The sequence below is a fragment of the Salvelinus sp. IW2-2015 genome, linkage group LG14 (genome assembly GCF_002910315.2).
Source record: "Salvelinus sp. IW2-2015 linkage group LG14, ASM291031v2, whole genome shotgun sequence".
NCBI lineage: Eukaryota > Metazoa > Chordata > Actinopteri > Salmoniformes > Salmonidae > Salvelinus > Salvelinus sp. IW2-2015.
The window spans coordinates 14,335,816-14,362,317 of NC_036854.1; the positions used below are offsets into that span (position 1 = coordinate 14,335,816).

At 41.0% G+C, this 26,502-nt stretch overlaps 2 protein-coding genes across 6 annotated transcripts in view; both read left to right on the forward strand.

Annotated features, from left to right (window-relative positions):
• The first annotated feature begins 7,655 nt into the window (after positions 1-7,655).
• Positions 7,656-12,183, forward strand: LOC111972475 (gap junction epsilon-1 protein-like). Of its 3 annotated transcripts, none has more exons than XR_011480867.1 (3): positions 7,656-7,811; positions 7,962-8,057; positions 9,384-9,474. XR_011480867.1 is itself a non-coding variant. In XM_023999471.2 (3 exons), the coding sequence occupies exons 1-3, from the start codon at positions 8,869-8,871 to the stop codon at positions 10,261-10,263; spliced, it is 618 nt and encodes a 205-aa protein (XP_023855239.1). In that variant the 5' UTR covers positions 8,583-8,868; the 3' UTR covers positions 10,264-12,183. The 3 variants fall into 3 exon arrangements, 1 of the variants encoding a protein (XP_023855239.1); XR_011480866.1 differs by having other exon boundaries at positions 7,658-7,811; positions 7,965-8,057; XM_023999471.2 differs by lacking the exons at positions 7,656-7,811; positions 7,962-8,057 and adding exons at positions 8,583-8,907; positions 9,868-12,183 and having other exon boundaries at positions 9,384-9,566.
• Positions 12,184-12,761: 578 nt separating this feature from the next.
• Positions 12,762-26,502, forward strand: part of LOC111972934 (vacuolar protein sorting-associated protein VTA1 homolog) — a 46,113-nt gene continuing 32,372 nt past the window's right edge. For all 3 annotated transcript variants that reach the window (XM_024000039.2, XM_024000040.2, XM_024000042.2), the window contains exon 1: positions 12,762-12,985. In XM_024000039.2, the coding sequence (XP_023855807.1) occupies positions 12,895-12,985 (91 nt within the window). In that variant the 5' untranslated portion in view covers positions 12,762-12,894. The remainder of the gene's footprint in view (positions 12,986-26,502) is intronic.

Consider the following 26,502-nt stretch of genomic DNA (forward strand, 5'->3'; position numbering starts at 1 on the left):
GAAGTTGTGCACTGGCACACTCGCACCCCACTCCAGACAGGATTCCAAAACTGCTTTTACTCCTTCAGAAGAGACTTGAGCCAGGATCTCACCACCTTGGATATTGACTGACAGTTTGAATGCGTCCTGGATGGACTTTGAAGTCACATCCTCTGGGAACTCACTCGCCTTCCTAGCTCCAACGAACGGCTGTCGACTAAGCAGGTCTGCTGGGACATTCTGAGGCCTGGGGATGTACTTAAAGTCAAAGGGGGCCAGTTTAGAGACCCACTGTTGCTCACAGGCGTCTAGCTTTGGTTTCGTCATTATATATGTCAGGGSGTTGTTATCTGTTAGGACTGTGAATCTATTCCCCTTCAGCCAATGGGTGAACTTATCACACACAGCCCACATAAGAGCGAAGAACTCTAATCTGTGTGCTGGGTAACGGGACTGGGACCTCGACAAAGTCTTGCTTGCAAAGGCTACTGGTCTGGGCCTACTCTCACCCTCAAATGCCTGGCTAAGTACTGCACCTAAGCCATCCATTGATGCATCTGTTGATAGGAGAAACGGTCTGCTAAAGTCTGGGTGAGCCAGCACAGCTGTTTGGGRGACTGCAACCTTTAGCTTCTCCAGCGCCTCCTCACATTCAGTCCAGCCTTCAGGTTTCAGATGTTTTAGGGCCCCGCCGTGAGGTTTTTCTCCTTTCCGCTTACTTTTCTGTCCTGCAGTCAGATGAAACAGTGGTTTGGCTAAACCTGAGAAACTCACAATGAAGTGGGAATAATAGTTTGCCATACCAAGAAATGATCTGACTTTGGTGGGTGAATGCGTTTTCCCATAATTTTCCATCAGGTCAGCTGCTGTGATGTCATTGATTGCAGACATGATTGCCGTGACGATATGGCTAAAAACTTGACAGATTTTCTGAGTTTTTTTTTCTTTCTCTCACTAGCTTCAGGTTGTGTTCCTTAAGGCGGGAGAACACCATTTCAAGACGGTCCAGGGCTTCCTGCTCACTCTTCCCGAAAACCAGGAGATCATCCAAGTAGCACAGGAGGGACAAGTAGTTCTGGTCGCCGAAGAGGTCATCATTCTGGCGAATGTTGCTGGGCTGTTACATAACCCCTGAGCCATTCTGTTATACTCAAATAAACCTGTGGGTGTTGTGCACGCTGTGTACTTGCGGTCATCTTCATGTATGGTGATGTTGTAGAACCCCAAAGTCAAATCCATAGTACTTAAGAAGCAGTTCCCTCCCATAGCAGCGAGAGCATCGGCTTGATGGGGCAATGGGTATGCATCTTTCTCTGTCCTCTGGTTCAACCATCTGAAATCAGTGCAAATTCTCAACTCTCCTGACGGCTTCCAAACCAGGACAAGGGGRAGGCCCACTCACTACTGGACTTTCGGATGATGCCCCGCTCCTCCATTCCCTCCGTCTGCCTCAGTTTCTGGTAGTTGGATGGAGAGACCCTCCTGTACGGCAGCCTGAAAGGCTTTTCATCTTTGAGTCGGATACGGTGGATGATGTTCTTCGCTTCTCCACAGTTAAGTCGTTCCCTGGAGAAGATGCCTTCATACTGAGCAATAAGGCCCACTAGTTTTCCTTTCCACATGTCAGACACTTCACAGGACCCTGTCAACTTCTGTTAAGCCCATCTCTTCCAACTTTTGTAGATACTCCTTTGCCCTTTTCCCACTAACTGAACATTCTTCCCCAGCTTGGGTGACATTCTAAAGAGCAGACTGGACCTTACTGGGTTGGCATAGAGCTCAAGATCTTCTAGGGCTAGGCATGGGTGCACATCAGCCAACTTGGTGTTACGGCGGAGAACAATAGGGTGTTCCAACATGTTGATCACTTTCATGGGGACCCACACCTCTCAAAGGACATACAGTGCATCCTACTAGGACATTTCTTGGTGCAGATCGTGCTGTAGTGGCCTCTTTGACTACAGTACTACCAACTGATAGCGGCACCTTTTCTTTCAGTTTTCTCCAGACCAAATGTTCATGTTGAGGCATGAGAGTCACACTCTGCTTGAGCATTACAGTTCCCACTTTTTCTGGTATTTTGTCACCGTGCCAGCGGTTCACGTTGGCTAGCATGCTGAGTAAAAGTCCATGTGGATGTCCTTTGGCAGGTTTGGAGAGGCTGTCCCAATACCATTTTGTTTTCTTAACCTGTTGCATTATGTGTTGTATGGCGTTCTATCCAACTATCATGTCGTCTGTCTGTCCAGGTACAACTAAAACAGAAAGATCAATGTTCAAGTCATATTCAWATTCTGTGGGTTGCCCCCACAGCCTACAAGAACTACTTAAGTTGGCTTTCTAGACTCTGGTTTTATCACATTACATCTCAGAAGTGTGTCTTCAGCTGACTCACTTAACGTGCAGGTCATAGACCCACTATCTATCAGAGCTTGAAGTTCTACAATTTCTTGCACCATTACTGGAACATAGAAAAGACAGTCATTACTCTCTATTTTCGGACAAATCGCCTCAGTTTTCATTGTGTTTCCAGTCCTTATATCTGTGGTTTTCTGTGGGGGTGTAACATGTTCACCCACACTGCCCCCCTCTTGGCGTGAGCATGTTAGTTTAAAGCAGGCCCAGGAGGAGCCTCGGCAGTTGCCTCTCCAACTTTTCTTGCTGGACATTCAAAGCCTCTGTGGCCTRTCCTGTGACATTTGAAGCATAAACCCTCCTCAAGCGTCGGGGGTCATCACAACTTCTACCTTGGCAGTACTTTGCGCCATGTGTCTGGYTGACTGTTTGTCTCTGTGATTTGCTGTCAATCATTGCCTGCAAAACTCCAACGGTCCAATTTTCAATAGGCCTGCACCTAAGAGTGGCATATAGTGCTGGATCAGGGCAGTGCTTAACAAACATCATGGTCACCTCATGACCTGGATCATCCACTCTTTTTCCCTGTCTTTGCAAGCACTCATTGGCAAGGTCAATTGCTTTGTTCAGTCTAACCCAATAACCCAAGCAGCTCTCTGACTGTCTTGGTAAGGTTTCATAGAAGTATCCTAATGGAATTGTAGATGAGATTGCTTCTCCAAAGTGCTGCCTCAAGATAGTATCTATGGCTTCAGGGTCTCTGCTTATGTTAACAAGAGGGTTTCCACGGAGCTCAATTCTGACTATGTCTTTAGCCCGCCCCATCAGTCTGTCCTGTATCTCTTGCCCCTGTTCTGATATACTGCATCCCTTCTTTTTCAAGTAAGCTTGCATAAGTTCTTGCCATTCAGTCACTGTGCACCGGTCTGTGCTATCACCCCGGAAGTGGGGTGGTTCTCTGACGTCTGACTTCAGAATTAGGTTGAGGAGGGGGAGTGCTTGGACCAGCCCCTGCTAGACGAGCGGCAACTTGATTTCCTATTTCACTGCCCAGTTGTTTGACTAACTCTGCTAGGGCTTGCAATTGGGTTCGGTTTTCATTTTCACCCCCTATGGCCTTCTGGGACTCTTCACTGTTATTGTTGCCTGGTTGGCTACTGCTAACACTTGGCACTCTAGAATTGACTGCTGGGTATCTAAGAGGACTGGCTCTAGCACTATGTTCCACCATACTGGCCAACTGAGCCCCCCGCCCCACCCCAGTGGCAATACCTTGTGGATCTCTCACAGTAACACCAACCGGAGTAACATGTACATTGTTATCACCAACACCTGATACGTCTTCTCTCTCCTGTTCTGTAATCTCATACAACTGAGGTGTATGCAACATATTGTCCAAAGTTCACCTTTCCCTCAAATGTTATAAACGTGTGATGTCGATCCAGTTCTGTGTAGGGGTCCCCCGGCGATCTGCTGCAGCTGATCTGTTGATCCGGGTCACGGCACCAATCTGTAGCGGGTTTTATATGTACCATAGGAGAACCAAGAAATGAAGAGCGACACCAAGGCTGTCTTTTTGGCTTTTATGTTGATCTGCAATAGTATTGTGAAAAGACAGGACAGGAACACATCAGTCTCCAATGCACCATCTRACAAGTTGTTCTWTCTCTCTCAGTGTTTTCTCGGACTCACACACATCACATTCATACATAAAGCCATAATGTATAGTATAAAAATAATAACCAGTCCTTAATACCACCAATGTATAATCTTAATTCTTAGACAATGGAACCATACCTGCAATAGTATTGTGAAAAGACAGGACAGGAACACATCAGTCTCCAATGCACCATCTGACAAGTTGTTCTATACAGGAGCATGAAGAAATAAAAATACATATCCTGTCTCACATCCCCAATACATTGCTAGGTGCTTTCAGTGTTGACAGTACCAAAATACAACAACTCGTGTACAAAAACACTGCAACACAAACAAGTTACAATGTGAAATCGCCTCTATCCCATTCAGGCCTTAGAGGGCCAAAACTACATCTCCCATAATGCAACGCCAGCACCAGCTCAGCTAACCGTCTGCATCACAGAAAGGCATGCTAGCTAGCAACAGCAGCACTTTTAGCACTCTGTAAACTATATTAATAACAACAATACAACTCTGAAAGTTACATGTTTCAATAGTCTCACACTCCCTTATAACAATATCTACAGCATTAACCTTGGGATGTTTTATTTATTTCACGTTATGGACTTCTACAAAGGAGTAATCTGCAACACACTTTTCTCCGTTTTCTCGGACTGAGGAGAACGGGAGCTACGGGTAGTACCAGGGTGTTAGTAGGTGACGCAAGCACCCAGATGAAATAAAATACATTTAATGAAACAAACCCGAAGATGTTAACATCATTCAGCTACTGTAGATGGCGACCTAACAYCAACAGGCAGCACCAGTAGCGCAACAATTAAAAATATACACCAAAAGTAAAGTTCCTGGCGATCATAGCGATCTGACTCACCCTTTCTGTCTGAACTTGGAATATTCCTGTTTGCGGTCTTGGGCCACTGACCCTCAACCTGGATGTTCTGTCCTGCGTTGTGTACTATTCTAATAATTTGAAGTTTGATGGAATAACTCTCCTACATAAGGATGAAATAGTATAGACCCCTTTCCAGTACATGACACACTGACATCATGCACAGATGCGCGCAAATCTTGGCTGCAGTAAGAAAGCCATCACCATCAATATAGCCTAGAGTTACATTTTTATTACTTGGGTTTCTCATATTCTTACATTTATGTTTGATTATAGCTTGAACWGTCGCTAAGATTATATTTGGTATTAATCTTTGCAAAATAACTTAATGCAGCAGTTGTTAGCTAGAATGCTAACATTCATTGACAGGCTGTAGCAAAATAGCCATTTTACTGGTTGAGGTTGAAGTGTTTAAAAAATATATAATGCAGTTGATTTGCGATGTTGACACAACATTATATTAAGCAGGACGTTCATATGAGCCGTAAAATCCAATCAATCCAAAAGTAGTATGAAATGCACTCATAAGCAACATGTAAATAGAAGCTCTCTTTTGCTGGCATTCTATCATCAAGGCGGTGACCCGTTCCTGTAGGTTCATGCTCTACAACATTCGCAGAGTACGACCCTGCCTCACACAGGAAGCGGCGCAGGTCCTAATCCAGGCACTTGTCATCTCCCGTCTGGATTACTGCAACTCGCTGTTGGCTGGGCTCCCTGCCTGTGCCATTAAACCCCTACAACTCATCCAGAACGCCGCAGCCCGTCTGGTGTTCAACCTTCCCAAGTTCTCTCACGTCACCCCGCTCCTCCGCTCTCTCCACTGGCTTCCAGTTGAAGCTCGCATCCGCTACAAGACCATGGTGCTTGCCTACGGAGCTGTGAGGGGAACGGCACCTCCGTACCTTCAGGCTCTGATCAGGCCCTACACCCAAACAAGGGCACTGCGTTCATCCACCTCTGGCCTGCTCGCCTCCCTACCTCTGAGGAAGTACAGCTCCCGCTCAGCCCAGTCAAAACTGTTCGCTGCTCTGGCACCCCAATGGTGGAACAAACTCCCCCACGACGCCAGGTCAGCGGAGTCAATCACCACCTTCCGGAAACACCTGAAACCCCACCTCTTTAAGGAATACCTAGGATAGGATAAAGTAATCCTTCTAACCCCCCCCCTCTTAAAATAGTTAGATGCACTATTGTAAAGTGGTTGTTCCACTGGATATCATAAGGTGAATGCACCAACTTGTAAGTCGCTCTGGATAAGAGCGTCTGCTAAATGACTTAAATGTTAAATGTAAATGTATAAGAACTGTGTTCTGCCACCGACAATGTTTGCAAACACAGAAAGGGGTCTATACATTTACTTATAAAATAGCGTGCAGAACGCATCACAAGCATATGCAAATTGAGTGTGTAGCTTTTGTGATTCTGTGTGTTGTTCTTGACTTCGTTTCACACTGGCTATTTTGGCACTGTGTTTCTGGTGCTTGCCTGAAGTCTGTGCTAACCCTGCTCCAGAGCAGGGCCAGCTAGCCGTGAGCTAAGGTTGGTGCTAGCCCAAGAATGCACAAGTGTGAACAGACGCTTAGCCCAGGGCTAAAATTTCCTTAGCCCTGGGCTAAGGACGTGCAGTGTGAACTCGAGACAGTCAGACAGACCTGCGTAGCGGATCAGACTTTGTTTACATAAGACAACACCTAATGCATTTTTTTTAACTTAAGAAATATGGCACCAAACACCTAAACTCCGTGTTCCCAAACTCGGTCCTGGGGACTACAAGGGGTGCCCTTTGGGGGTTTTGCCCTAGCACTTTACAGCTGATTCAAATAATTGACTCATCAATATTTGATTATTTGAATCAGCTGTGTAGTGCTAAGGCCAAAACCAAAACGTGTACCCCTTGGATTCCCGAGGACCGAGTTAGGGAAACGCTGCCTTAGCTATATGTAAAATTGCACCACAAAAAATGTCCAAATTAATTACAGCTTTCTTGAGTTATTCATTCTGACTATTTTGAGGAAGCGATTCTGGTTAGTTGCTATGGTGTCTCATGTGGGACAAATATCCAAAACTGCCACATCGAACCACCACACCCCCAAGACGGAAATTTAGTTTTTCATAATGGGCAACAGAGAAAYACATGAGGAATCGGAATGTTCAGTCGTTCTTTAATGTGCTCGACCGTTTTATTTGTTGTGATGCTTTCCCAAATCGTGTGTGCTTGTTTAGTGACATCTACTGGCACATGCATCATATTAAGAAACATTTATATGGAGCATAGGCTACAGTGCAGTGCACTTGGGGCAAATCGATACTTTATAATTTACAATCAGGAAAGCACATTTGCAATTATGTAATATTCACCGTGCTTTGCCATGACTGATTAATACGAATGAAGCCATTTTATACTAAACGTATTCGTCTCTGTCTATCTATGCAGAGCTCTGCAGTCTGCAGTGCCAATGGAAATGGTTACGGCTGTGAGTTGCATTTGAACGTTTATTTAATAAATTGGCAACGACTGAAACCCCTTCAACTGTAGGCCTGTCACAGAAACACCTGCTTTAAATGCCAATGCCTTGGAGAATGTCCATATCAATGTGGTCTACTGTTGTTTTCTATCAGTTTGTGCGTAAAACGGATTCCAATTCAGACCACTCATAGTTAATGCAGGTGTAGGCTATTATATTTATTGAGTTATAGGCCTATGCCTTGTCCTTATGTTTGTGTGTGTTACCTATCGAAGTTACCGCCTAGTTTCCTGAAACGGGTCACATATGATATACGTCCGTGGTAGAGCAGTCATTTATGTCCCTCAGGTAGGATGTTGCTTTTTACGCTGACTGATGAGGACAGGAACAGCTGAGTGATTGCGTCGTGTGGACCACGTGCTCTCTCTGGATGTTTGCGGGACGGTGTTATCTTTATTTAAGTAATAGTACCTCTGTCCATTATGCTCTCTCTCTCTATTGACAGTTCCAAATGCCTGATCTCATTGATGCTTTGCTTATTGGTTTGTTGTTTGTGCTCTGACAAGTACGCGTTCAGTAAAATAAACGCATCCATCATGGTACTCTTCCAGCAGGTCTCTCCCTGGGAGTGCAAGAGTGGCATGAGTGTAGGACCCAAGCTCTGATTGAGAGGGGGAATGAACAGCACTCCGCCTGGATTACGGTTGGTGTGTGGACTTCATTTTATTACCTGCTTTGTTTATTTTGTCGTGTTTTCCTGCTGTGTTTTTGCTCTAGCTTGTTGAAGCTGGGACAACTTGGTGAATGATCTTTCAGATGTAGGCTACTTACAGTGCAGGGTGTGTATCGYGATGTTCCAACAGGGAGAAGTTCCTTTTGACTGCGTAGTTATATAAATCACTTGTTCGTGTGCCTCATGTCAGTACAAATATGTCAGTGAAATTATTCCGAGTTAATTTACTCAAAGATTATAAAAGTTTCGCTGAAATGTGTATTTTATAAATGCTCCTTTGTCAGAAGCTGTTCAGTAGCTCCTAAATCACTTCTCTACAATTATCATTTCAAATGTCATCCGTGAAATTAAAAACTAATGGAGGTGGAAATTGACATGCAAATTCTTTAGATGGAGTTATAAAACTAACTTTCAAACACAATTTATCTCATATTGTTCAGTTGGAAGCTCAAAATAACACTCAAGTGCCACTATTGTATTTTACTATTTTGTTTTCTCTCCTATTGTGTTTTACAAATATTTTTTTTCGCTGACTTTGTTAAATGGGGATTATGGGCCGAACACATGCCCCGTGCCTTTGTTTTTCCTTTCTGTTGTCTTTTTTCTACTGAGTGGGTAAATTGATGAAGGCACCACGGATAAAAGACAAATATGCATTGACAAGGGCTTTCAGCGGCAAAAGGTCATTAGGAGCTTCAGACTTATTGTTGGCTTTGCCTGATGCCAGCAGATTGACAATGACCCCCAGGTTACAATAATTGAACTGGGAGAATAGCAGCCAAGTCATGTCTTTAAACTACATTAAGAACTTTTACGAAGGATGTGTAAGTATTGTGATACCAAGAATATATAGAATATTGGACGATGGTCGTGGTCACTTTGAGCCCAGTGAGTTCTCTGAATTATTCATTCATATCATCTACCTGTACAATAGAATGGATAGACTGTTGCATTTGTTGATAGATGACTAAGTGTTACATATAGCAGAGTAAATATCCTATTTTCAGAATAGGTTTGTGTTTGAAACATGACAGATAACCTATTGCCAAAATACTCCATGCATTACTGATTAATAAGCATGTTTGAAATTGTTTAATTTAGATCTGATATTTGGTCCATCTGCAATTATTTCATGAGGGTGGTGTATTCCAATGTGTCATCTGTTCACAAATGTTTGTGTAATTCATGAAATGATAATCATACTTCTGCTTCCTCAATCAGTTTTCACACAATTTTTTAAAATGTTTTACAAACAAATGCTGTTTTAAAGCGTTTTTCTGTGTCTGTGTGTTTGTTTTAGCTCAGGCCTCCGACAGTGATAGGCCAGTTCCACACACTGTTCTTTGGCTCTGTTCGGATGTTCTTTCTGGGCGTCCTGGGCTTTGCAGTCTATGGCAATGAAGCTCTCCATTTCAGCTGTGATCCAGACAGGAGGGAGTTAAATCTCTACTGTTACAACCAATTTAGGCCGATAACACCTCAGGTAAGACAGCTTCCTGCATTCACTTATCTGATATTAGAATACAAGCTAGACAGAAACCATGGGTAATATGTCAGGATCCACAAACAGTTGTGAATTTTCACTCTACCATCGTTATAATATTCTGATGATATTGTATAATGTGATTTAAACCCAACAGTATTCATTCCAGTCATTAAGTTCCAGTTGAAGTCAATGTAAACAACAACGTCATTAACAGAGGGACTCAAAGATGTGCTGTTGTTCAATGTGGACTTGTGAATAGTTCGTTTTTCCACTAGCCAGAATGTTATTCTGCTTGCAGGTATTCTGGGCATTGCAGTTGGTAACTGTTTTAGTCCCTGGAGCTGTATTTCATCTCTATGCTGCCTGTAAAAACATTGACCAGGAGGAAATCCTTCAGAGACCTACATACACTGTCTTCTACATCATCTCTGTCCTACTAAGAATTATTCTGGAAGTCATCGCTTTTTGGTTGCAGAGCCATCTCTTTGGTTTCCAGGTTCACCCACTCTACATGTGTGATGCCAGTGCCCTAGAAAAGACGTTCAATGTCACAAAATGCATGGTGCCGGAACACTTTGAAAAGACCATATTTTTAAGTGCAATGTACACTTTCACTGGGATCACGGTGCTGCTGTGTGTTGCTGAGATATTTGAGATACTCTGTAGGAGATTGGGTTATTTGACCAATCAATGACCTGTGTGTTATTTGCTACAGAGTAATTGGTCATATTTCAAGTTTCTGTGTGTCTATCCAGGTCTCGCATGGACACCAAGGCCGAAAACTACATACCTCTGCTTTTTTTKGTTGGGAGTCGACACTCAGACACTTCTTTCCATAATCCCATTGTTTAAGTCAAGTCACACAGATTTAAACCTTATTTTGTCAATAGACTAATGATATTGTTGTGACATATGCAGCTTTCAATCATTGGCCCACATAAGAAAGAAATGTGTTACCAGTAATTCTAATATTTTCCACATCCATACTTCAGTATTTGTACCCAGTGAAAAGTGTTATAGCATTGTTGTAGTCTTCTTAGGGGCCTATTGTCAGAGCTGCTAGGAGAACTGGGTGGATGAAGTCAAGCGCAGAGAACAGGTTTCAAGAAACGTGGATTTAATTTTCCAATACACAGGGAAAACGATCATGCCCTAAAACACACGGGCGCATGAAAAGATGAGTCCAAAAACATCGGACTAAACTGTTCCGAGAAAATTACAAAAATCCACATACAAATCCAACACCAACATAACAGAATACAAGCCCGCACAACAGCCAGCGGTCTACCTACCCTTAAATAGCCTACCCACCAAACTAAACTCAAAACAGGTGCACCCAATCAGCCCAAACTAACAGAAACAAAAAGAAAAGAATCGATGGCAGCTAGTAGGCCGGTGACGACGACCGCCGAGCGCCGCCCGAACAGGAAGAGGCACCATCCTCGGCGGGATTCGTGACACCTATAGACAAACCTACATCCCACAGTAATGTAATCTAATTGTCCAGTACAACATATGGCCAATGTCATGTCATCAATGGTAACATCCTGATACCCTACGACACAAGCTGAAAATGGGTCATTTTAAGGCATTTGGACTATGCCTTCAAATGAAAAAAAGGCAGGCAAAAATTTCACCTAATGAAGCTTAGATTTGATTTCAATATTTGGCCTTTATTATTTTTAGTTCATAATAAATTAGTAATTGTACATTTGTATGAATTGAAGTTCCGGACTATATAAAGGTTCTCAAATTAGTTTTAAATTTGAACGATTTTTTGCACATCCTTTGATTGTGAAATTAAGGTTTTGAAATACTATATATAGGAATGGTATCAATAACAGTTAAAGAAGATGGGTTTCCATGCTACCAGATTTATCATGCAGATTCTGCACATCACTGTAGATTTAAGTGTATTTGCTGATAAGTCTGCTGGTCACAGTGTGAATAGTTAACCCATATATTTGACTATTTTAAGACCCTTTTCATAGCTTGTAGTATTATGCTTTTGATTTAACCCTGTGCTGTTGCTGTACTGAAAATGATTACCTCTTTTGTTTTGTATCTGTAAGTTATTATCAGGCATCCATCCAACTTTTGTTATTATTTTCAGCTAAATGTATCATCTCAGGTACAATATGGCATACTGCTTTCTGGTATTTGTGACAGCTGGATAGTTTTAAAGTTTGCCTCTTTCATTTTGTATAAAAAGCTGAGGTAACTGTTAAAAGAAGCAATGACATTCATTTGGTTGTCAGTAAATCTGAGGAGTATTTTGGGGAAGTGGGATCAATTAGTTATCAAGCTAATTCCGGTATACACAGTCTGAAATTCTGCGGAATGTATTGTTGAAAGAGATGTTGAACTTGAAATAAGCTCAAATCCAGTTACCTTTATTAATCAGAAATCAGGCTTGATAGAAACTATGAATATCTAGCTCACAAAGTAATTAGTCCTGCATTCTGAAATACCCCACAAGGACCCATATCTGTTACGTAGGTTTTTTATTTTTACTAATGTTTGCTTGCAATGTTTACATTTCTTAGCGTAATTTAATTTAATTACATCTATTGTCTGTTTTGACTGAGTGTTCTTTATAAAATGCATAAAACATCTCAGCTTTGTTTAATAAAAGGGGCACATTTTATGACCAACACATATCTTAGGACAATATTGTTGTACAGTATGATGTTTCCCAAAAAAATCTGTCTGTGTTGCTTTTTAGCTCAGGATCAAACATTTTCTTACGTTTCAAAAGTATCAGTTAGATGATTTCTTTGTTGTTGTTAGAGGTGGTGCTATGCTGCAGCTTTTTTGTACTGACATTTTTTTGTATTGACAAAGCAATCCTACAATAACAGGACAGCTGCATGCCCAGTTTCAGTTGTTTTCTATACATACCCAGTGTTTATGATAGCCCCATGCTATCTCTTGGGGGGGGAAAGGTGAATATGCAGTGTAATCACAGCAGATCATTGTGGTGTCGAACAACTCCCCAAACCACAAGCTGCATGCAGTTCCTTGATGACAGTTTACTGCACAGGTATGCCATAATTCTCATTGATTGTTATTACATTCATATTATAATATTGTTGGCTACACAGCTCTTGAGATTACAAGTGGTATGCATTGCAGTACACAGTAATGAATATATCAATATGATGCTGTTTTGCTTTGATAGTCCTCCGGTCCTGGAGATGGCGCTATACGTATTGAACAAGGAGCAGAAGAATTCTTCGATATTAGGAACACTTTTTAGAGCTAACGATCCACATTTCGATTGTTGGTTAATCTGTTATAGTTAGTGTTATTGATATTCTTAGAGATGGCTCTTCCACCACAGCTAAAAGCCATTCAGCACTATCTAAGAACTGCACAGGAACATGAGAAGAGGGATCCTGTCGTGGCTTATTACTGTGAGTTTGTACTAGCCAACTCGGCTAACGTTAGTTGCCATCTGTAAACGTATCGGCATAACTATGCATCGTCAAGTCAAATAGCTAACGTTAGGTAACTAACTTGCGAACATGTAAATCCGTAATGTTATGAGATGCGTAGAGAGGTAGCTAGAGGTAGCTAGCTAACGTTAGCTATGGAATCATAACACCAGGTAGTTAATGGTAGCGGCTAACGAATCATCTTGCGAGCTACAACTTTGACAAGTTTTCTTGCTGACAGTCTTACTAGTGGGTAGCTAAGTAAACGCACTTCCTGGACCTTTGCTTGCCTCCGTCGGCTTTTTGCTTCCACAAAAGTAGTCGAGGTGCATAGCATTTATTACTAGTTAATGTTAGTTGTTAGCCAACTGGTTTAGAAAGGTCAGCTTTAGACAATGCTCAAAGTAACATTAGTAGCTAACGTTAGCTAGCTAACATGCTTTGCCACCTTTGCGAAAAAGCAGTTTATATGGTAAGATCATGGCTGGTTATTTGGCTTGTCAGACAGCGTAAGGAAGATATGTGCCTAACGTTGGGTACATTTTGTGACAATCCCTTTTCTCTAGAAGAATAAACATAACAAAACGTCCTCAAATTACTTGATTTAGCCCTCTCCTGCAACCTAAAATGCTTTCTGATGGATTGCCKGTAGTTTATTTACACAAATGACGTTATGCCTTCAAAATATTATGACCAACAGCCACCTAAATTTAAAGGGGATACTTCGGGATTTTGTCATTGATGCCCGTTATCTACTTCCCCAGAGTTAGATTAATTTGTGGATACCATTTTTATGTATCGGTGTCCAGTATAAAGGAAGTTGTTTTGTATGCTGATTATTCAATACAATAAGTTAATGTTGATAAGAATGTCTTTACTTCAGCATCTTTGGGTAGCATGCGTACAGCTCCATTCAGTGCGTAATGCCTAATTTAGCTCACTCCTCACTACAGTAAAATACACAACAGCAGCGCCATCTATTGGCGTGGCAACATCTCGTAACAGAAGTTAGAGGTAGTTTCGCAAACCAATGCTAACTAGCGTTAACGTACTAGCAGATACCCATAGACTTCCAGCAATTGCACTTACGCCAGTTAGCAATAGAGCTAGCGCTACTTAGCAACTTCTTTCAAACTGCACGCAGAGACATAAAAATGATATCCACGAGTTCATCTGACTGGCTGGGGAAGTTGCGTTAGGCTCTCAGGACAAAATCATGCAAAGTTTAGTAACCAAGACATTTCCACTATAATAATGTATTACATTTGTAAAGTGCTTTTCATTACACAATAATAATCTCAAAGTGGATAAAATAAAAACTACAAAAATAATTATATATATATATATATATATACAGTGGGGAGAACAAGTATTTGATACACTGCCGATTTTGCAGATTTTCCTACTTAAAAAGCATGTAGAGGTCTGTAATTTTTATCATATGTACACTTCAACTGTGAGAGACGGAATCTAAAACAAAAATCCCGAAAATCACATTGTATGATTTTTAAGTAATTAATTAGCATTTTATTGCATGACATAAGTATTTGATACATCAGAAAAGCAGAACTTAATATTTGGTACAGAATCCTTTGTTTGCAATTACAGAGATCATACGTTTCCTGTAGTTCTTGACCAGGTTTGCACACACTGCAGCAGGGATTTTGGCCCACTCCTCCATACAGAYCTTCTCCAGATCCTTCAGGTTTCGGGGCTGTCGCTGGGCAATACGGACTTTCAGCTCCCTCCAAAGATTTTCTATTGGGTTCAGGTCTGGAGACTGGCTAGGCCACTCCAGGACCTAGAGATACTTCTTACGGAGCCACTCCTTAGTTGCCCTGGCTGTGTGTTTCGGGTCGTTGTCATGCTGGAAGACCCAGCCACGACCCATCATCAATGCTCTTACTGAGGGAAGGAGGTTGTTGGCTAAGATCTCGCAATACATGGCCCCATCCATCCTCCCCTCAATACGGTGCAGTCGTCCTGTCCCCTTTGCAGAAAAGCATCCCCAAAGAATGATGTTTCCACCTCCATGCTTTCAACGGTTGGGATTGTGCTTGGGGTTGTACTCATCTTCTTCTTCCTCCAAACACGGCGAGTGGAGTTTAGACCAAAAAGCTCTATTTTTGAATCATCAGACCACATGACCTTCTCCCATTCCTCCTCTGGATCATCCAGATGGTCATTGGCAAACTTCAGACGGGCCTGGACATGCGCCTGCTTGAGCAGGGGACCTTGTGTGCGCTGCAGGATTTTAATCCATGACGGCGTAGTGTGTTACTAATGGTTTTCTTTGAGACTGTGGTCCCAGCTCTCTTCAGGTCATTGACCAGGTCCTGCCGTGTAGTTCTGGCTGATCCCTCACCTTCCTCATGATCATTGATGCCCACGAGGTGAGATCTTGCATGGAGCCCCAGACCGAGGGTGATTGACCATCATCTTGAACTTCTTCTATTTTCTTCTATTTTCTAATAATTGCGCCAACAGTTGTTGCCTTCTCACCAAGCTGCTTGCCTATTGTCCTGTAGCCATCCCAGCCTTGTGCAGGTCTACAATTTTATCCCTGATGTCCTTACACCAGCTCTCTGGTCTTGGCCATTGGTGAGAGTTGGAGTCTGTTTGATTGAGTGTGTGTACAGGTGTCTTTTATACAGGTAACAAGTTCAAACAGGTGCAGTTAATACAGGTAATGAGTGGAGAACAGGAGGGCTTCTAAAAGAAAAACTAACAGGTCTGTGAGAGCCGGAATTCTTACTGGTTGGTAGGTGATCAAATACTTATGTCACGCAATAAAATGCAATTTAATTACTTAAAAATCATACAATGTGATTTTCTGGATTTTTGTTTTAGATTCCGTCTCTCACAGTTGAAGTGTACCTATGATAAAAATTACAGACCTCTTCATGCTTTGTAAGTAGGAAAACCTGCAAAATCGGCAGTGTATCAAATACTTGTTCTCACCACTGTATATATGCAAAAATATATGCAACAATTTTAAACGGTCCTTGGCTTGTGTGGTTACATGTGGTCTGCGGTTGTGAGGCCAGTTGGACGCACTGCCAAATTCTCTAAATGTATGTAGGAGATGTAGGAGTCAGTTTATGGTAGAGAATTATACATTCAAATCTCTGGCAACAGCTCTGGTGGACATTCCTACAGTCAGCATGCCAATTGCATGCWATTTTTTTTATTTATTCATTTTTATTTCAGCTCATGAAATATGGGACCAACACTTTACACGTTGCGTTTATATTTTTGTTCGGAATGTGTGTGTCGACAATTCCATGGTAACAGAATGACGCCAAGACTTGAAAATGTGTCACTTTAAAATGATGCCACACAAAAGCCATTGATTACAAAATTAAACAAACCATACAACTCTGTGCACAAGGACACATTTTGCTCAAGGACTAATTTCAAAAATGTCCAGTAAAAATTTTGCAAAAGAACACATTTACTCAAAGGACAGGGCAGATGTAAAGTTTGGTAACAGAATGATGGTTAAATATCCCAAAATTTGATTTGACCATGTTTTCCAAAAACTGTTAAATATCTACCCCGAATCTAGATTCAAATATGTCTGCGGAAGGAATGGGGAGTCAGCTATAATGACACCTTAAATTTGACTTCTTTTGGTTATTGAACACTCTATCAGAATGACGGTAACAGAATGACATCATGGGTCCATGATTTGTACTATACAGAAACGCATAGTTATGAATGTAATTTTCTTCATGGGGATGTGTCCTGAATAGCTACACAAACATTGAAAAATGTAATATCCTCCTTTGCATGTTTGGGTATTGTTACAAAACCAATAACTAGCCTACGGATATTGTTGCACTCGCTTTGTCTAGGACTCCTAGGCCTAGTTACGTGGTCTGTAACCTGAAAGAATGTGTGTGCTTTTATGAGAAATCAAGGTTGAGGACCGTGTTGGATGTACATCTACCCAGGAGACAGCTACCTTACCTCAAGTCCAGGGCCAGCTCCGTCTTGACCTCTGGGTCGGCCAGTCCAAGTGCATTATTATTGTTCAGATGGGGACCATTCATATGTACAACAACCAAACTACAGAAAGACTCGCTCTCTCGCTCTCACACACACACCTTAGTTGGCAGAACCTGAGTTCAGTAAATTATAGTGTACTGTACTCTACTGCAGGGGTTCCCAAACTTTTTTGGCTCTCGGTCCCAGTACGCGCCTTCCCCCCGACACACATTCATTTCTAATATCTATTATTTAAAGCCCTAAAACTTTACATTGATGTATACACAGAAATATAATATTAATAAATAATATTTTTTGCATTTACTTCACACTTTTATTTGGCCATTTACAGTGCCTTCAGAAAGTATTCATGCTCCTTGACTTATTCCACATTTTGTTGTGTTACAGCCTGAATTCAAAATAGATTAAAATAAAAATCTCACCTGTCTACACACTACCCCATAATGACAAAGTGAAAACATGTTTTTAGAAGTTTTTGCAAATTGAATGAAAATTTAATTCAGAAATCTCATTTACGTAAGTATTCACACCACTGAGTCAATACTTTGTGGAAGCATCTTTGGCAGCGATTTACAGCTGTGAGTCTTTCTGGGTAAGTCTCTAAGAGCTTTCCTCCCCTGGATTGTGCAACATTTGCCCATTATTCTTAAATAAATTCTTCAAGCTCTGTCAAATTGGTTGTTGATCATTGCTAGACCATTTTAATGTCTTGCTGTACATTGTCATGTAGAACCATTCCTTGTCTTCTTGGTGAGAAACTCTAATGTAGATTTGGCCTCGTGTTTTAGGTCATTGTCCTGCTGAACGGTTAATTCATCTCCCAGTGTCTGGTGGAAAGCAGACTGAACCAGGTTTTCCTCTAGAAATGTTCCTGTGCTTAGCTCCATTCCATTMATTTTTTTATCCTGGAAAAACTCCCAAGTCTTCAACGATTACAAGCATACCCATAACATGATGCAGCCACCACTATGCTTGAAAATATGGAGCGTGGTACTCAGTAATACGTTCTATTGGATTTGCCCCTAACAACACTTTATAATATTCAGGACAAAAAGTTAATTGGTTTGCCACATTTGTTGCAGTATTACTTTAGTGCCTTGTTGCAAACAGGATGCATGTTTAGGAATATTGTTATTCTGTACAGGCATACTTATTTTCACTTAGTCAATTAGGTTAGTATTGTGGAGTAACTACAATGTTGTTGATCCATCCTGAGTTTTCTCCTATCACAATCATTAAATTCTTAACTCATGGTGAAATCCCTGAGCGGTTTCCTTCCTCTCCGGCCACTGAGTTGGGAAGGATGCCTGTATCTTTGTAGTGACCGGGTGTATTGATACACCATCCAAAGTGTAATGAATAACTTAACCATTCTCAAAGGGTTATTCAGTGTCTGCTTCTTTTATTTATTTTTACACATCTACTCTTCGAGGAATTGGAAAACCTCCCTGGTCTTTGGTTGAGGAACCTTACAAATGTGTGGGGTAAAGAGATGAGGTTAAACGGTATTATTGCACACAGAGTGAGTCCATGCAACTTATTATGTGACTTGTTAAGCATATTTTTACTCCTGAACTTATTTATGCTTGCCATGCGAAAGGGTTGAATACTTATTGACTTAACATTTTGAAAAACTATGACACTATGACATTATGGGGTATTGTGTGTAGGCTGGTGACAATTTTATTTTATCCATTTTAAATTCAGCCTGTTTATTTTTAATTAACCATTATTTAACTAGGCAAGTCAGTTAAGAACCAATTCTTATTTACAATGACAGCCTAGGAACAGTGGGTTAACTGCCTTGTTAAGGGGCAGAACRACCTTTTTTTACCTTGTCAGCTCGGGGATCAGATCTAGCACTAACATCGAGTGGCTGCTGCCAACATACTGACTCAACTCCAGCTCACTTTAATAATGGAAATTGATCAAAAATGTATGACTAGCCACTTTAAACAATGCCACTTAATATAATGTATATGTATATACTGTACTCTATATCATCTACTGCATCTTGCCATCTTTATGTAATACATGTATCACTAGCCACTTTAAACTATGCACTTTTCTGGTTACATACCCTACATTACTCATCTCATATGTATATACTGTACTCGATACCATCTACTGCATCTTGCCTATGCCGTTCTGTACCATCACTCATTCATATATCTTTATGTACATATTATCCCTTTATACTTGTGTGTATAAGGTAGTAGTTGTGGAATTGTTAGGTTAGATTACTCGTTGGTTATTACTGCATTGTCGGAACTAGAAGCACAAGCATTTCGCTACACTCGCATTAACATCTGCTAACCATGTGTATGTGACAAATACAATTTGATTTGATAGCAACCTATCGATTTCTGGCTCAACGCTCTAACCACTAGGCTACCTGCCGCCCCAACGAAACAAAATCTGGAAAAAGTCAAGGGGTGTGAATTCTTTCTGAAAGCACTATACATGGGTAATTACCAGAATCTCTCTATTCATCAACCTATTCTTAATTCATCTATACTCTCTAGAATTAATGAGATGGCTGAGCCTGATGCTGGGAGCCTGATGCTTGGAAGACAGCATTTGTATGCTGGGCTTTAAGCTTGACCCGGATAAACATAGTTTATCTTCCACTCGTGAGTCGTGATCATTGTTTGACTTTAATGTATGTAAGTGCGGAAAAAGTAGTTTCACAGAGATGTGTCGACACTGAAAGAATAAATTAATCCTATGCGGTTTCAGATAATCCCGGGTATTCTCCTGCGATTGACAGACAGAATTCATCCAGTGAGACAAGCTGTGCACAGGGTCCTGCCACTGGATAGGTCCAGGAGTGAGTCTTGTAGCTCAGATGACCGGTAGATGACCAGTAGCTGGCAGCGGTAGTGGCAATTAACGATTGTTGGATCCATTCGTGGTTTTCATGTCTCTCCAATTGAATGTACCTCCTGAAATGTCCAATAAGTCCCTGGAGGTGATGAGTGATCCTTGCTTTTGTCGCATCATCCTGGTGCAGTTCATTCTCAATAAACTTGTGGAGTACAGTGAACGTCTCCCCACTCCCGTCCTCCTCTCGCACTGCCCACCGCTCTAGCTTCTTCACAAACCCCTCAACTTTGTCGGCCAATGACATGTGGCGGCTTTTCGGGCCTTACAGTGACATGTTAAGTTCATAAAGCCTATCAAAAATGTCTGCCAGCCATTTAGTATCAGTCAAGCATTCCAACTGTATGCAGTAGGAATAGGCGCACTTAATCTCTCATTTCAAATAGACGCAGCAGCACTTTACCTTGCGACAACCACCTGACCTCGGTATGCAACCATAATGATTCATGCTCAGATCCCATTTCTTTGCACAGGACAAAAAAGTATTGTATTCATGGGGTGTGCCTTTATGAATGCACACTCCCTCAACTTGAGACATCTGTGGCATTGTGTTTTGTGACAACTGCACATTTTAGAGTGGCCTTTTATTGTCCCCAGATGCACCTGTGTAATGATCATGCTGTTTAATCAGCTTCTTGATATGCCACATCTGTCAGGTGGATGGATTGTCTTAGCGAAGGAGAAATCCTCACTAACAGGGATGTAAACTAATGTGTGCGCACAATTTTAGAGAAATAAGGTTTTTGTGCATATGGAACGTTTCTGGGATCTTTTATTTCAGCTCATGAAACATGGGTCCAACACTTTACATGTTGCGTTTTATATTTTTGTTCAGCATCGGTGTCATTTGTCTTATTTCATCAAACAGTAAGATTAAGGCATCAGACAAGCTCAATGCATATAGTTAGATTTTTTTTCAAACAAATGTGTCTATATAGAAAAATACACGTTTTAAAATTCAGCCCAATCGATTGGTCAAAAGAACAGACAACTTTCGGTCGACCAAGATTTTCTTTAGTCAGCGACAGCCCTAATTGACAGTTGATTAGATTGTTGTAATAGGGAAAGAAGTGTCGTGTCTTTGGCTTTGCCGGATTAATTGCTATGACATGCTATTCTATAAAATAATTTCTCCGTAATTAATATTACCTGATTGAACTAATCATGTAAATGTAATTAACTAGAGAGGGACACCACGAAAGAATATTTATAGAGCTGTTATCTTCCGAATAAACTCTTAAAGATTTAGTAATATTTTACATCCATAGCAGTCAACATTAATCGTCATTTTATTCAGTCTCATCTGAAAGTTGTAAATCCTTGGTTATCTGCAAGAATCCTGGCTAACAAGTTGAATCAGCAATACAAAATTGGGTTTAATTATTTATTTACTAAATACCTAACTAATCACACAGAATCACACATACACAATTATATCATAACTTGATTACAAATTGCCGTCATAAAGGAAAACGTCCCTAGCGGGCGGAATAGATATGACAGCTTGTTACACAAAGGAAAGGGGCTGGGTTTTGGTGAAAGAGCGGGAGACTGGAACAGAGGCGAAGCTGTGCTATCGTAAATACAGTATCTTATGCATTCTAAATTACCGCCCATTTGGAAAAGGAAAATGCAATAAATATTTACTCTGAGCTGCGCTTCAGTAGGTTGGTGGTAGATGGAAGACCGTGTCGCCAACCCGAGTCCTCTGTCCTTTGAAGAATGTCTCTGGTGGTCACTGGATATGTGGTAGTAACGTCGTTGTGTAGTAGACGGGATACTCTGACTGTCCTTCCTAACCTGCGTTTGTWGCAGCTGTTGCTAACTCAACGGCTAGGAGGTATCACTTCTGTAGTGAATACGAGTTCAAAGTTCATACCATTTACAACCAAAGTCCATGCTGATGTTGGCTTAGTTCTGTAGTTATTATCTGAACCATTCTGACATCGGATCGTCATCCTAATGTACCCGGAACAGAAAGTTATATTTTTGTCAATGGCTTTATATAGTGGAGGGAGAGGGGTGTGTCTGAAAAGTTTATTACCCATGTCTCTTCACAGGGGCGGGCCACTGGTTGAGCAGAGGCCCAAACTTATGAAAACCCAAATCTCTCATTTGGAAGCTAAAATTACATTTCATCTCTTCACAAATAATTTCATATTCAAACATTTGAATTAAACAACAATTCCATGTGAATCTGATACCTCTGATGTTTAGACTTTCCACAGTAGAGTTTGTCATTCTATCATTGATGAGAATGTGTCAGAGGGCAACCGAACTGACATAATATACCTTAAGTACCGCATATGTTCAGTTGGTCGGATTACCAGAATATAGTTCATTTCCCCCCAACTTCTGATGTTCCCAGAATCTCTATGTTAACCAAGGGGTTTTCTTATGTCACATCAGTAGGGAAGAGGAACGGGGGAGGGGGGAAAGAGGTATTTATGACTGTCATAAACCTACCCCCAGGCCAACGTCATGACAGTAGGAAGTGTATTTAAAATGCTTAAATAAAGATTGGCAATAGGTTTAGCTACCTAAGACTCTTCCTGCATGTTTATGGACCAATGAAGCTGTAGATCAGCACGCAATACGTGTGTGCGTTCTCATATCTCAAATTATGGGCAGATTTGAGTCATATTCATCTTTGTTGCTAGTCTTGCTCTTCTTGTTAGATGTTATGCACATTTTATGGCTTGGTAGCAAATGTCATTGAGCTAGTTTTCATAGTAGCAGTAAACAGCAGCAAGTGATATGAGCGATTGAGAGAGATGTGAAAGGGAGCGGAGTTACAGCCTCGCTCTATCCAATTGTAGCAGTAGGATCAAGTTACAACCCACCCATTTCTTGACAGATAGCTGAACTAGCCAATTGAATTGTTTTGAATTTCGTCCGGGCAGCTGAAAAGAAATCACATTCTTGCATTGAATAGATGTTATTTTATATTCTCAAACCAACAGCAGTGCCTATATGATGTCCTTCCATACAGGCGTGACATGCTGGAGTGGTGCTTCGATGCAAATGTTGTTGATCAGTAGACTAATATAAGTCCCAAATGGAAGGAAAACTTGTTTTCTGCAACACCATAGACTCCAAAACAAGCTCAATAACTCAATGCACACTCCTATTTAATATGCATTCACCTGTTTTGTGAGTARGCCTATGCCCTCTTAATTTACTCAGTTTATCAAGAAATGTACCATTTAAAAAATAAATAAAAATACCGTTATGTAGTTTGGTAAAAACGAAGTCAAATGTATTGTTGGATTTTAAAATTGRTACATTAATGCAGACATGGCTGTGTCTGAGAAATGTCAACAATATTCAAATGTAATGATTTTGAATATCGGCCCTCACCCTCCTTTGACTCCCAAAAATCGGTATCGGCATCGGCCCTAACAAATGCACGTTAGTCGTTTCTACCAGGTTACATATAGGGAACCATGTGTAAAATGGACTGTTGGAGAATGGTTCCCTAACTGATAGCGTATACTGTGGCCTTGGTCCCTGCCTGGAAGCTGGAGCCTGATAGGCTCCCATTGAGAGGGGCTGCTGTCTGCGAATACAAGCTTTAACATGGCTCATTACAGAGATACAGTTGCCTGACAATGGCTGCCTTTGGTTGAATGGGATGTGCAGAACATGCTGTGAGGTGGATTAGCCAAATATGCTTGGAAACATGTTTTTCCAGTTTGSTACCGCTGCGCCGTTCCACGGCCCGCCTGGGTCGTTTATTCAAATTGGAATGGCGGGTGTGTTGGTAGAATTGAAAGGAAATTAGTAAAGTAATTGGTGTCCTTTGGATGATGTCTGTCCTGTTTTTTTTTTTGTGTACTATTATGAATATTGATCTGCAAAAAAATAATGTTATAGCAGGGGGGATTGTCAGTTGATGGGGTTTAGACAAAGTGTAGTAGTGGTAACTTAGTTTTTTCTTGACTTCCAATTTTGTCATTTTATTTAGGCTTGTTTGGACTAAAGCAAAGATGGTTGAATGTCTTTCAGCGTCAGAGTTCTTTGTTGCACGGCCAATGTGCGGCAGAGTGGACCATTAATTCAGCATGCCACTGGAGGTCAGCACCAACATGTCTCTGAATGACTCAACCATTGTCTTTGGGAGGTTGTAGAGCTGAGAGCCATAATCACTGACTTCTTCTCTCAAACTGATTCTGCCTTATGTTTGGAAATCTTMTGGTTGAGCAATCCTTCATTATTATGAATCTATACTGAACAAAAATAGAAATGCAACAATTTCAAATATTTTACTGAGTTATAGTTCATAGAAGGAAATCAGTCAATTGAAATAAATTCATTAGACCCTAATCTATGGATTTCACATGACTGTGCAGGGGTGGTCCTGGGATGGCATAGGCCCATCCAATCGGAATTCGTTTTCCCCACAAGGGTCATTATTGCAGACAGAAATATTCCTAAGGAGTTATAGGCCTACGTTGAGGCGCTCTGCTTGCTCCTCCCTTTTCAACTTCGAGGGTTATGGTAAATAGGGGTTACCGACCGACCATCATCAACATCGCTGACTTCAGAGTCAAGCAAAAGCCTGCCCTGCATTAAAGACCATAATTGGTTAAAGAAAATTATGATAAATAAAAAAGTATACCAGTTCAATTTAAGGACCAAACAATTGACAGCCGTGCCATATAGATGGGAATAGATTTTTGACGTACCGATTCCATGGCACATGGTTTATGAAGGGATACGCAAAACGACGCCGGATTCAAAATTATTATACAAAATTCTTGCAACCAATAGAATGTTATTTATATGGGGGGATACAACCTTCCCAGCTCTGCAGATTTTGCTGCGAAGAGTCAGAATCATTAGATCATTTGTTTTGGTACTGTCCAAATGTAGCTTGTTTTTGGTCACAGGTCCAGGAATGCCTGAAGAATTGCAATATTTACCTGGAGCTAACCCTGCAGATAGCACAAATGGGCGATCTGAAAAGTAATAGTCAATCGATCAATAATATAATAATACTTTTAGCAAAAATTAACAATGAGAATAGAAAGCTTCAGAACTTTTGTGAAACATCACAGCACAGTTAAAAAATACATGGCAAATAGAAATCCAATATGGATGGTGTTAAGAGATAGATGGGAGGGGTTGAATGGAGCTGAAGGTTGGGAGTAATAACAACTAATATCAASTAGATAACTAATGTAAAAAATACTGTGCCTGTAAAACATGTATACTTTAAGAACTTTTTTGAAAGAGCACAGTTTGAAAGATATGGCAAATGGAAATCAAACCGGATGGACATCAGAAATTGATGGTTGAGGGTAGAGGAAGGACAAGAGTAAAAACAAACAAATTAGAACTATTGTAAAATAGACTGTGTCCATAAAATGTATATAGTATGTATAAGCTGGAAGTAGAAGCCTAAGCGTTGTTATTCACTAGTTTGCTCCAATTGGGGGATGAGTGGTAGGGTTGCAGGGTAATAAAGGAAATATATCTACATATAAAATAACTGTATATATATAAATATATATAATTTATTAACCCCCCCCCCACCAAAACGTGCCAATATTGCCATCTACAGTTTAGTTCTAAATCCTAGTGTTTCCATTCCCYTTTAACCACCATTATTTAACCCAAGTGCCCCTTTTCTTGACTGTGGCACCTGTATCTTTCCTACTAGTGTAGACCCCTGCACCATGGCACTGTGCTACAATATTCATTTATGGAAAAGGCTCTCTTTAACATTGTTTTCCCTCCCGCTTCCTGGAGTTCATCCAGCCTTCGGATTGAAATGCAGCTACATAATAACATCCTTGTAGTGAGGAGAGCGAGTACGCAGGCTAGCATTCCAGAATACACAATTCTGTTCTCACTGCAGATGTCAGTGAAAATACTTGGTCACGTCCAAACTGAGGTCTCGGCTCACACAGTTGTACATTTTATGTCTAACGTCAAGCTTGCGTAGGGGATGCATGCCAGGACAAGCATGTATTCTTCCCATTTATAACCATTTAACAAGGATGCTAGTTACATTCTAAGATTTCTGAAACCCGAAAGATTATTGACCGAATGTTATAGGCGGTTTTGTTGCTTCAAGATATATTGACAAGGATGTCTTAGTGTAGGCCTGTGTAGTGGTGTTTCAACTACCACCCTCCTGTTTCTGTGAAAGAACCGTTGTAGGGGAAAAATATTAAATGACTGCTGGTAAGATTGGGAAGTATTCTTGAACATTCTCTTCGAAGAGAACTGTCTACAGTAGAGGACACTGATCCCGGGAAAATTGGCTATATAGTGCATCATACAGGGATGATTTCTGTATTTTGACAGTTTAACTATCTTGACAACTTGATTGCTGATTAGCAAAACATTTTGTGACTATGTCAACATTGGACTAATGAAGAGTTATCCTTTAAGCTGCATTCAATATTTATATATAATCAAAGTAGGCTAGAGGACGAATGACTGCTGCTGACTTGTCTAGTTTTGTGTCACTTTTTAAGTCAACATATCATTGGACACTGTACTTTGTCATTCTCCTACATCTCAGTCTGGGCGAGAGATGATTTCCAAAAACTTGTGAGAGAATGCTGTAACCACTCTGGCCATCCATGTTG